Source organism: Sinocyclocheilus grahami, unplaced genomic scaffold (assembly GCF_001515645.1).
Source record: "Sinocyclocheilus grahami isolate Dianchi unplaced genomic scaffold, SAMN03320097.WGS_v1.1 scaffold802.1, whole genome shotgun sequence".
NCBI lineage: Eukaryota > Metazoa > Chordata > Actinopteri > Cypriniformes > Cyprinidae > Sinocyclocheilus > Sinocyclocheilus grahami.
In genome coordinates this window covers 710,585-723,816 of record NW_015505981.1, presented here as the reverse complement: position 1 = coordinate 723,816, position 13,232 = coordinate 710,585, and the positions used below count along the sequence as shown (strand labels likewise).

Below are 13,232 nucleotides of genomic sequence, written 5' to 3'. Positions count from 1 at the left end.
TAATTAATTAAAATCATGAAACTTGTTTAATTTAGCAGCAATTTAGGCCTATTAAAAGTTTAACAAAAATTACATTCTTAGGGCCCAAATTCTGCGATTTCCGTTTTAATTTTTCTGTATTCCATTTTAATGGTTTAATCAAAAACATATCAAATTAATTGAATTCATGAAAACAACTTAATTTATTAATTTGTATACAATAACAGGGCCCCACGAAATTTACATTTTATTTACTTATTTTTTAGATATTCTGTGTTGTGTGTTTTAATTTTTCTGGTGATCAAATGAAGGAAAAACATGATCTTTTATTCCAATGAAAATTAAACAAACCCTTTCATTTTTGTACATTCAAAATGCTACACAACAGAAGTTTACTGTGTAACGAGCAACGTCACGGAATTCATCAAATATTGAAAAATTTGATTGAAATCAAATGCAATTCAGTGCACTTCAATCAAACCGCGATATGGACTAGTGTATGTGAATATTAAATGGAAAAAAATACTATTTAGCTACTACAGACGACAACCGCGAGCGTTGCGCGTGCTTAAATAGCAAACGAAACGCGTGTTGTTCTCGCATATAAAAAGCATTTTAGGGGGCCCTTGGCTTTTGGGGGCCCTAGGCGGTCGCCTACCTTTGCCTAATGGTTAAGTCCGCCTCTGCTCTCAGTCCATAGGGTATTAAGAAAACCGAAATGTATAGTGTATAGTATACTTTTATGGTGATTTGATCTCCTTTTTGAGGCGTCTTAAGTCGCGATTCATTAGTAAATGAATGGAAAAGAGTGTGTCTCTCCTTTTGTATAGAAATTTGTAGCGAGGGTGATGCTGGCTGAATGTTTGGGTGAACCCTGCCGGAAAAAAAAAAAAGCTAAATCCAGCCTAAACTGGTTAGCTGGTCTTAGCTGGTTTAAGCTGGTCTTAGCTGGTTTAAGCTGGTCTCCCAGCCTGAACAGCTAAATAAGTGGCCAAACCCCATCATAAACCAGCCTGCTGACCAGCTAAAACCAGTTTAGGCTGGATTGGGCTGTTTTTTTCCAGCAGGGTACATGTCCCTTTAAGTATGAACGCTTACCTTTGCCAGCTCCAGTCACCAAAGCACGCTTTCCGCTAAATGTTATCTCCATACTTTCTTTATGCAGCCCAAGTTGAGCCACACAATCAGCCGTGAAGCAGTCCGTTCGGCTGCAGGCGAAACCGGAGTGTTTAACAGCGCAACAGCGTTGCATGAAAGCTTTATGATTCTCTACATACCTCCGGTTCAGTCTGATGTGTGTCTGTGTCTGTGTCTGACTGAGCGAAGTTCACTCTGGACAGGAAAGCCGAACTGTCATCCTTGTCACATGACTAAGCTGTTGTTTTAAACCTGTTATTAATGTGAAGACAGAAGGCACTTCGGCGCAATCGATCACAGTTAGTACACGACCCAGTTCTTAGTTTCAGTTTAGTTTTCATTAGTGATTAATATTGTCAGTAGGACTATGTGCAAATAATCATAAGGCAACTTTACTTGAACAAGTGTTTATCTTTAAGCTTCTTCTTCGTGGCTCCTGATTTTTGGGGCCCCAATGAAGGCTTGAGTAAGAGACTGAAATTTAAATCTTCTGTAAACCCGCATGTTATTTGGTTTGAGTTTTAGCTTTCTGTTGAAATGCAAGTCCTGAAGCCTGTGGTTTTCTTTTGAATAGTTCTTTTATTATAATCTCTATAACATAAAGCCAAAGACAATTATGCCTTCGAAATAAGACTGTAAAATAACAAGCAGGATAACCATCTTGAACAGATCCTACGGGGTCCTTTAAGGATCATTCAATGGCTAAAATATCAAGATTCATGCATAAATCAGAATAAGCAACTTAGAGTAACATTTGATCAGTTCATACATTCCCTGGGAATCAAACACTTATTAAGCTACAATTGGGTAATTTATTATTTATATATTCAATTCAATAAATTGGTTTTGAAAATATGTTGCATGAATTTCATAAGGTTGAGAGTTAATCAACACTTACACCCAGTGGTCTCAAGAAGAAAAAAAACCCAATAATAATAAATCAACTACTCTTCCATGAAAGACATGTTAAGTATTACTGTACATCTTAATATTATAAACCAGCAGCAGCATTGTGTTCAAATGAATCACGCATACACTGGCACATGCATAATAAATACATTTATTAAAATGAAAATCATACTTCACATCATAATCAATTCATCAGATTAAAAAAACAAGATAAAAATAGTCAACTGCAACAGCATTTCTGTTAACGGAGAGCATAAGGTTTGTCACTATTAAGGAAAGAGAAACCATAGTGTAGTTTTGGCATGTTTACGCAAACCACTGGCCTGCAGTGAGGAACGTGTTTGTGCAAATATCAGGAGGATCATGTGAACAGCATATTAAACACAACATTTAAAACACTCATGTTTCTAGTCACCACACTCACACTGGTGTTCAATGGAAATAATTCAATACTGAAGATTGGATACATGATTAAAATTGGACTGATTACAGCAATTTCTTTTTGGTCTGTATATATATATATCCAACTGCTCGACTCCAACCAAGAACGTTTGCCTGCAAGTCTAGAGACATACTGAGTGCAACTGCAGCCTGGCTCCACAAATCATGAACAGAGAAGAACACAAGCTGAAAAGCATTGGCAGTAGATGAGCTGGGCTGCAGAAATCTGGAAAAAAAAAATACTATAAAACTGCATCGATACAGTTTTTCTCATCCTTACAGGCATTTTGCGCACACATTTTAAAGGCTTGCGTGGGCATATTTACGGCCCAAAGGAAAAAGAGGACTATAAAGCTGATGTCAAAGCCACAAAAATGTGTCTTGAATCATTTCAACGAAAAATCCCCCAGTAAATCTGAGAGACAGCGCAATCCTGTCAAAACACTTACAACAGGGACTCAATAGGTGAAAATCACTTGGCAACACAAAAATGTGTTTAATAAACTACAGCCACCCTGTTTCACCATATAAATGTAGAAAGTACCAAACAAAAAAAACATCACAGTAATCCACACCACTCCAGTCCATCACTTAACATCTTATGAAGTGAAAAGCTGTGAAAAACAAAAACAGCATTAAGACATTTTTAACTTCAAACCATTGATTCTGGCCAAAATACGAGTCCTCGCTCCATAATATTGCTTTTTACAATGAAAAAGACATCTCGTCTGAATCAGGAGTGAAATATGCACAGATCAAGCACTGTTTACAAACCAAATGTATTTGTCATGTGGATCATCGTGATGTTTTTATCAGCTGTTTGGAATCTCATTCTGACGGCACCCATTCACTGCAGAGGATCCATTGGTGATGGAATGCTACATTTATACAAATATGATGAAGAAACAAACTCATCTAAATCTTGGATGGCTTGTAGGTGAGCCCATTTTCAACAAAGTTCAATTTTTGGATTCCTTATTCCTTTCCTTAACTTTTTACTCCCTATTCCTTTAACTGCCTTTACATACTGCCAACCAGCTCAGTTACTCAGAGTATTATTTTGGTATGAAGAGATTTATGGAAAGGTCGATGAGGCATTCATATCCCAGAGGTCAGTGACGAGTCTTGTGTGGGCACCATTCTGTGTCTGGGTAGAGTAGGCAGTGAACCGTTTTAAACCTGAAGAGATAATAGTTGCTTAATAAAGTCTTGCACTAAAACTTTTTGAAGTAATAGAAAAGCTATGTTTTTCAAGACTGTATGTATTTAGTGTACCGTGTAGGGTCTTCAGCCAATGAGAACGCTCCTCCAACACTGACCACATTCCTCCTGTTCTCGAATCCACCATAACTGAGGGTCACCTATGGAGGACAGCAAAGAAACACAGAACCTGTGAGGATCTCGATCATCATGGGACTGGAGTATTATGTAAGTGGGATATATATTTACACAGATGGGGTAAATTAAGTGTGTGGGAACAATCTGGGATCAAAGCCAAATCCAGCTGCACAGGACACTATCAAACACTGCTTTAGAAACACCGCGAGTGTATGCTAGTTTGGACAACCATGGTGCTACAACATTAACCAGTCACGACAGGATTTCACAATCTTTGGGTGATTTCTGTTGTGATCAAAATCACTGATTATATGGTGGTAATTTCCAGAATTTGTGGGAAATCTGCACTGTTATTTTTATAATATTTACCATATTATGTATGACACTATATGTACAATAGTCAAACATGACAGGTGTAAAAAATAACAAACAAATAAAAGGGCAGAAATCTGGTTTATTTTTGCCTTTTTTTAACTTTTATACAATATTTTCTGTTATTAAAAATAAGAACAAAGAAACAAAGATACAAATGAAATAAAGAGTGCTTTAATATTTTTTCAAGTAGGTTTAGTATCAGGTAAAAACAAACAGTACAGACATTTTATATTTGAATGTAAAATTGAATTCCTACATACAATTCACAATGTAAAACACTATTATGACATGTATGAATGACATATACTGAATCTTATTAAAGCTACTAATATTACTGAATCAAGAGCAGTGAGAGAGTTTCTCTGTCTTTTGTTGTTTGATTAACATTAAATGACACGGACAGCGACGGGTATATTAGGCTAGAGTCACTTTGGGGCTGTTTACACCTGGTCACTTCATGCGTTTTGTCTGATCGGATAGCTATCCGATCGTGAAAAGACCAGGTGTAAATGCCCTCTGAAACGCATTCGAGACAGATATAAATCCGATCGCTCAAACCACTTCAGGAGGTGTTCTGGTGCCGCATTCCAGACGAAACTGGACAAGTGTAAATGCATCTGGTTGTTGAAACCACATATGTCAATTTTACTCCTCCCAAAATGTTCAAATAATAAACGTGTGAGAGCGTAGGCTATATGACATTATAGTCAGATATGACTATGCTAATGCAACACGCATAACTGCGGACGAGACGCGCAAACTGCCGCAAATTAAACAAAGTAAGACGCAGACGCTCAACACACAATCATCTTCATTAAAAGTAGTAAGACAAACTTATCTCATTCGAGACGGATATAAATCCGATCGCTCAAACCACTTCAGGAGGTGTTCTGGTGCCGCATTCCAGACGAAACTGGACAAGTGTAAATGCATCTGGTTGTTGAAACCACATATGTCAATTTTACTCCTCCCAAAATGTTCAAATAATAAACGTGTGAGAGCGTAGGCTATATGACATTATAGTCAGATATGACTATGCTAATGCAACACGCATAACTGCGGACGAGACGCGCAAACTGCCGCAAATTAAACAAAGTAAGACGCAGACGCTCAACACACAATCATCTTCATTAAAAGTAGTAAGACAAACTTATCTTTCCAGTGCTGATGACATGTATGAATGTACTCTCCTATTGCTTGATCTTTGATCTTGAAATGAGCTTATAATTAATAAAATGCAGCGCTTATCTTTTGATTTCGTTGACGTGAACTACTTTAAATTTGAATATAGCGTGGGAATTGAAGATCGGATTTAAACCCGTTTTGCGACAACACATTTATGTGGCCAAGTGTAAATGGAAACGTTTTAACAGTTTCCATTTAGGTGTAAACAGGCCCTTTAAGACTTAATTCACTGATCCAATATATATCAGTATAGACATCCGATTTTTTTTGCAAACATTTATACACTTTTACCATTTGCAATTTGGTGTGCATTAGACTGTGCATGTGTGCAGCAGCTTATAGCACTTAACTCTTTTTTTAAAAAACATCCACGCTTTCTCATTTATGCATGTCTCTTTTTCATACTAATGTGTCAGAAAGTGATTATTTTGCGCTTAAATGGCAAATTATGCAGGATTGCAAAAAAACTGTGGAAACGTTTAATATGTCTGTTTTACACATTATGCTGGACGTCTGGAGAAATCCCCACTCTTTTAGCCCATGGGCCGTTCAGTGATCTGACCTGTTGGAGTATGTTGTCTGTTGGGAGTCTCTGCAGATTCTCCAGGTGTGAGTGGAACAGGCCTGTGTGTGTCAGTGGAACTTCCAGCAGAGCCTCGATGATGTAACCTACTGTACAGTCGTCCGGAAGGCGGATCTTCTCTGCAGTTGTAATGAAGTTTCCAAGACTGTGAGAGAGAGAAAGAAAAAAGAAATTATGTTTCCAATAGCAATTCACACAAGGGCTTTAATTCAGTGTAAAAAGGATGTGCTTACATGCATGCTAAAACACTGATAACTACCAAAAGACATTTTATCGATTTGCATGTAAACCTGTTTTAGAGGCCTACATGCAAATTCACGAACCAACCATGAAAATAGCTGTTTACACATGATTTTGAAATGATGGTGTCTTGAATATATAAATATAAGTTGTTAATGTCAAAATGACTGCATAGTCAGTCATGTGCACGCTGAATAAAGCTGACAAGAATGCTGAAAGGTGTGTTTACATGTGAAGTGGATTTGGAAAACAGGCAGAAATGTATGCATGTCAGTTTTGTTTTGCTTAAACAGTGTATGACGTGAACTACTTTAAATTTGAATATAGCGTGGGAATTGAAGATCGGATTTAAACCCGTTTTGCGACAACACATTTATGTGGCCAAGTGTAAATGGAAACGTTTTAACAGTTTCCATTTAGGTGTAAACAGGCCCTTTAAGACTTAATTCACTGATCCAATATATATCAGTATAGACATCCGATTTTTTTTGCAAACATTTATACACTTTTACCATTTGCAATTTGGTGTGCATTAGACTGTGCATGTGTGCAGCAGCTTATAGCACTTAACTCTTTTTTTAAAAAACATCCACGCTTTCTCATTTATGCATGTCTCTTTTTCATACTAATGTGTCAGAAAGTGATTATTTTGCGCTTAAATGGCAAATTATGCAGGATTGCAAAAAAACTGTGGAAACGTTTAATATGTCTGTTTTACACATTATGCTGGACGTCTGGAGAAATCCCCACTCTTTTAGCCCATGGGCCGTTCAGTGATCTGACCTGTTGGAGTATGTTGTCTGTTGGGAGTCTCTGCAGATTCTCCAGGTGTGAGTGGAACAGGCCTGTGTGTGTCAGTGGAACTTCCAGCAGAGCCTCGATGATGTAACCTACTGTACAGTCGTCCGGAAGGCGGATCTTCTCTGCAGTTGTAATGAAGTTTCCAAGACTGTGAGAGAGAGAAAGAAAAAAGAAATTATGTTTCCAATAGCAATTCACACAAGGGCTTTAATTCAGTGTAAAAAGGATGTGCTTACATGCATGCTAAAACACTGATAACTACCAAAAGACATTTTATCGATTTGCATGTAAACCTGTTTTAGAGGCCTACATGCAAATTCACGAACCAACCATGAAAATAGCTGTTTACACATGATTTTGAAATGATGGTGTCTTGAATATATAAATATAAGTTGTTAATGTCAAAATGACTGCATAGTCAGTCATGTGCACGCTGAATAAAGCTGACAAGAATGCTGAAAGGTGTGTTTACATGTGAAGTGGATTTGGAAAACAGGCAGAAATGTATGCATGTCAGTTTTGTTTTGCTTAAACAGTGTATGACCTTTCTTACCAAAAATTAACACTTTATGGCATTTTCATGACCTTACACAATTTCTGACAGCATAATCAGTGTAAGGTCACTGAGCGAAGATTAAAAATGAACTTACCTTGCCCATGGACTCATTTTGAGAGCTAAGCCTCGGCTGATGCAGAATCCAGCACCTCCAGTGGCAAACCAGAACTTCACTGATACCTACAGAAGATATTCATGATAAACTACTGCTTTTCTTAGGCAAAGATGCATTAAATTGATCAAAAGTGACAGAAAATAAATGCTGTTTTTAGAACGGTCTATTCATCAAAGAATCCTGAAAAAAAAAAAGTACCACGGTTTTCATAAAAACATGAAGCAGCACAACTGTTTTCAACATTGATAATAATCAGAACTGTTTCTTGAGCAGCAAATCAGCATATTAGAATGATTTCTGAAGATCATGTGATGCTGAAGACTGGAGTAATGATGCTGAAAATACAGCTTTGATCACAGCAATAAAATGTCGGTTGCATAAAATATTTAGACTAGTCTTACAAGTTAGTCATCTAATTTTTTTTTCTTTAAGACAGGTCTTTTTTTTTTTTTTTGGTTACTTAAACACATAGATTAGTCTAAGCTGAATCCAAAAAATAAGACTGATTACCCCTTGGCTAACTGCTAGTTGGTCAGACTAGTTCTGAAGACACTGTCTTGACATAGAGGCTAAGTTTATGCAACTGGCCCCTGGTCTCCACCGCTTAATTAGCCCTACCCTCTCTTTTAAATCAAAAGACAAGACGGCTCACCGATCCGTCGCTCTTGACCCTCTCAGCGGCCTCTATGGGATGGTCCAGACTGGGTCTGCCCAGATACACGTCCTGTGTGTGAGAGTAGGACGACAGCAGCTCCAGCAAACTTGGCAGGATCACGTAGTTATCATCATCCATGTGACAGAACCACCTGCAGAACAGCACACATGAAACCACTGCCTCATTGCCTGTCAAATGTCTGCAATACATTTTTTTTTCGGAAATGATTTAAACGCAAAAACCAAAAAAAAACTCTGCAATTCACAAGCATGAATTAAACCGTGAATGTCGTACCAAGCCGGTTCAATATTATATTGAAAATTGTGGCATCCATAGTTAATAAGATCAAAAAGAATGTATTGGGAGTTTTACCTCTAGTGGATGGCAAAATAATTGACTATTGAGTTTTAATACGCAGACCGTTAAAACACCTCCCTACCTGTTCCTTGGCTTTGGACACCCAGGTCTGGGACAGGAGCTGCAATCTGGACTTGTGATATTTCCTGGTGGTCTTAACAGCAATAAAAATGTCTCTCAAATCCAAAGAGTCTTTGGAACGGGACCCAGGGGATCTGGCGTGTGCAGCGTCTCCCTCTAACATCCTCTGTGGGTCCTCGGGTTGGCCTCTAGGAGGAAGTGGGTGAATGAAACTACCATCCTTGTCATCATCGCTTCCTTGGCCGGGGTTCCTGTAGAGGTCATGCCTGCGTCCGGCTCCGGCGGGCCTGGTACGGGGCCGGGGTTGGGGCAGATCCTTCTGACGCTGCAGAGGTTGTAAGGAGGGAATAAGCAGCACCAGTAGGGCACAGAACGCCAGGGAAAGTAGGAAGCAGATTTTGTTGGTGCCAACATGAGATAAGTGCATTCTTCCTGTACTCGACGCCAGCTCAACCGCCCACGCCTGCCTGACTCTCCACAACAGCGCCCATCTTCACTGCATCACTGCAGACCCTGCGTAAACAAATCCACATGTGCATTAGCCAGAAATTAAGTTTCATTATCTTTAAATTACGTCTTAAAGGAATAGTTCACCCAAAAATTGAAATGTGCTGAAAATGTACTCCCCCGCTCAGGCCATCCAAGATGCAGATGAGTTTGTTTCTTCATCAGATTTGGAGAAATTCAGCATTGCATCAGTGTCTCAGCAATGGATGCTCTGCAGTGAATGGGTGCCGTCAGAATGAGAGTCCAAACAGCTGATAAAAACATCACAATAACCCACAAGCAATCCACACCACTCCAGTCCACCAGTTAACATCTTGTGAAGCAAAATATGCGAGTCTATAATTAAAAAATTCACATTTTTAACTTTAAACCATTGCTTCCAGCTAAAATATGAGTCCATTAACCATTATAGTGTTTTCTTCAGTGGAAAAAGTCAGGAATCAGGAGAGAAATATGCTCAGATCAAGCACTGTTTACAAGGGAAAACAGTCTAAAAGAGCTTTAAACTAATATTTTACGTACTCGTGTTTTGGCCTGAATCAATGGTTTGAAGTTAAAAACATCTTAATGATGGATTTGTTTCTTACAAACACGCAGCTTTTGGCTTCTCCGGATGTTAACTGATGGACTGGAGTTGTGTTGATTATTTGTAGATTATTGTGATGTTTTTATCAGCTGTTTGGACTCTCATTCTGACGGCACCCATTCACTGCAGAGGATTCATTGCTGAGCAAGTGATGCAATGCTACATTTATACAAATCTGATGAAGAAACAAGCTCCTCTACATCTTGGATGGACTGAAGATGAATACATTCAGCAAACTTTCATATTTGGCTGAACTATTCCTTTAATAAATTCATGTAATTAATCTTAAATGAATCATTAGCTGAACATGAACAAACCTGCCAGGCTCTTTAAATGTTCAAACATGTTTTCTTTTATTCCCCTCGAAGTGCCTTGTGCAATCCAAAGAAAGCATATGCATTCGGTTTCATTTTGGCACTGGCGAGCATCTGTCAGCCCTAATAACAGCCTAAGCCATCAACGCGAGCCACTTCCCGTCTTCTATTTTCAGAGTTAAAATGATACCTCAAGCAGTCACAGATGTGGAAGCTGAAGGCTGCAGAGTCAGCATGAAATCATATTCATACTCAAGACCAGCTAAAAACTCTTCTAAGTGTGATGCACCTTAATGCAAATATTGAATTTTTTATATTTTTATTTATATAACAATTAATGCTGGTCTTTTAATTTGACTGGCATCCCAAAAGTGCTGATTTAACAGCACTGAGACGTGCCAGTGTTTGTATGATGTGCTGAACTGCAAGATGTTTGCTCACTATTCTAAAAAGAAAACTCTGAATTGTGAGATATATATATAAACAGAACTACAAGAGTCTAGTCTAAGGCTCATTTCACTGCTAGAAGTTTATGTATCCTGAACACACAATTAAATCATTTTTTTGTTTGTTTTTTTTGGTATAATTTGACAAAATCAAAGCTTGATTGGAAAGTACTTTGGGTACAAAAATTGTTCAACGTGGTGAATACAATGCCAGAAAAAAAATATATAAATCATCACATAATAAATACTGAAATGGTTTATGATTATTTCATTCTTTGTTTAGATTATGATAGTTTTAAATATGTATTAATTAAGATTTTTGTAATCATTTTTCATGTTTTAAGATAAATAAAATTCTGCATCTGGGGTTTACATACATTATTTAGTCTTACTTATGGTTAGAGTTAAATTATTTAGTAATAATGAATTTGAATTTCATATAAATTAAATTATGCCTACTAGTAATCACATATGTAGATTTACTCTTTCTTAACTATTACACTATGAATTTTTGTGTTTAGTAAATAAAACAAAATTGAACTGACAAGGTGTTTAAAACAGCCTGCATGTATAAACACATGTGTATATATATATAATTTATTTTTTTAGTCATTTAGCAGACGCTTTTAACCAAAGCGACTTACAAATGAGGACAATAAAAGCAGTCAAAACTAACAAAAGAGCAACATTATAATATAACTTATCACTTATAATATAAGTGCAAATGATAAGTCTCGGTTAGCCTAACGCAGTACACGTAGCAAGGTGTGTATGTATATATACATATATATATTATACACACACACATATACACACACAAAGAAAAACAAGTAGATAGAATAAGAAAAATAGAAAGCTAGTGTTTTTTATATATATATATATATATATATAAATGTTTTTTTTTTAAAATTATAACATATTTAAAGATGTATAACACAAAGAAATGTCATTAGTTAACTACTTTAGTTAACATGAACAATACTTCTACAGCATTTATTAATCTTAGTTCATGTTAATCTCAACATTTACTAATGCATTATTAAAATCAAAAGTTGTGCTTGTTAATGAGTGAACATGAACAACGATCGACTGCATTTTTATTAACTAACATTAACAAAGATGAATAAATACTGTAATAAATGTAATACTCTAATAAATTACCTAATGGAACCATATTGTAAAGGGTTACCGAAAAACTATTCTTTTAATAATATTAAAAATAATAATAATACAAATAACACTTGAGACATAAAAGTGTGCAAAGTTTAGAATGACTACTATATCCAAATACCCTACAAATACCCAAAACACAACAGGACATTCAGACCATGTCCAAAAATCACTTCTTTGTCTGACCTGAAGTGACCTGCACCATTCATACACAGTTTTCGCAACATTTCTGAACGAACCGAAAGTTCACACAAACCGAGCAAAGGTAATATAAAGCCATTTAACTTGCAGAAATAAGCACACTTTGTCTGCTTTGGCCGGACACGAGTCCGTCCCTTACCGAGAGCCACCGGACGGTCATCCTCGAGACTTTTAACCAAATGATAAAAGCGTCGTGCCGCTCCTCGTCGAGTCTGATCAGCGCGACTCTTCCAGATCCATCTGCTTATTGTTCCTGCTTCGACTTCTTCAAAGCTCCTCCCGAGGCTCGGTGCCGCTCCCGCTCAGCTCTGAGTCACTGCTGCGGCGCTGCTGTTGTTTTGAATGACCTCTGTGACTGTGCCAAAGATACAAAAACAGCTACATTGTGCTTTCTGTAGATGCCGAAGGCGCATGCTTTGATATCAGCGCCCTCTGGCGGATGTGACGTGCTGCAGCCGAGGATGTCGTCACTGAGACCTTCTGCTGAAATTGCACTTTAACCAGCTGTTAAAAAAAACTAACTTTAACCAGCTGTTTTTGTAGCACGCGTCCTGATGATATCCCTTTGTAATATGAAAATGTTATTCTTGGTTGTACACATTTTTGAGAGAGAAGTTTTGTATGTGTTTATTTAATCGATCTTATTTTCTTTTTGGCAAGCTATTTTATACACAGGTTTCAATTTTGTAAGAGTAAGTTTTTTTTTTTTTACATTTTTTTTTCCTCGAAGACTTAAAATTCTGCATGTATCTGCTTCCTGCTTCTGTACTTTTGACATTAATATAGCATATATTCACTATTAATCATTTATTTGTTCTTAAAAATTTTAACCTCTTTTTAATATATATATATATTTTTTTCTCTCTTCTTTTTATGCCTGCCAGATTTTTTTTACTTCACTTCAGAACAAATAACAAAAGATTTCTGCCGCCCTCGTGTGTTTGTAAGATGAAATGCAAGTGAACTAGTAAACTGCATAATAAAATAAAATTTTTGAATTTGAATTTGAATTTTTTTATTGGTTTCTTTGCAACATTTATCTGTTTTATCTGATCTCTTATGACATCAGGTTGTTTGATAGAGAAGACTTGGATTTCTCCTTATGCAGACCTACTGTAATATATATATACTTAACTTGCAGCAGCTGTTATGACACACAAACACACAGACACAGACACACACACACACACACACGCACACGCACACACACACACACACGCACACGCGCACACGCACACGCACACGCACACGCACAC

General features: G+C 37.2%; 2 protein-coding genes across 3 annotated transcripts in view; both read right to left on the bottom strand.

Annotated features, from left to right (window-relative positions):
* Positions 1-1,327, bottom strand: part of dcxr (dicarbonyl/L-xylulose reductase) — an 11,356-nt gene extending 10,029 nt beyond the window's left edge. The window contains exons 1-2 of one of the 2 annotated variants that reach the window (XM_016246565.1): positions 1,257-1,327; positions 1,078-1,187 (exon numbers count right to left, since the gene is read on the bottom strand). In XM_016246565.1, coding sequence (XP_016102051.1) covers positions 1,078-1,129 — 52 coding nt within the window. In that variant the 5' untranslated portion in view covers positions 1,130-1,187; positions 1,257-1,327. Of the gene's footprint in view, positions 1-1,077 lie in introns of both variants that reach the window. The other variant, XM_016246564.1, reaches the window with a different exon arrangement.
* Positions 1,328-3,337: 2,010 nt separating this feature from the next.
* rfng (RFNG O-fucosylpeptide 3-beta-N-acetylglucosaminyltransferase) lies at positions 3,338-12,411 on the bottom strand. Its single transcript, XM_016246595.1, is given in 7 exon segments — positions 3,338-3,645; positions 3,742-3,827; positions 6,971-7,136; positions 7,639-7,724; positions 8,312-8,465; positions 8,614-9,265; positions 12,116-12,411. Coding segments are annotated over 6 exon segments (1,125 nt in total). The 5' UTR covers positions 9,180-9,265; positions 12,116-12,411; the 3' UTR covers positions 3,338-3,578.
* Positions 12,412-13,232: the final 821 nt, after the last annotated feature.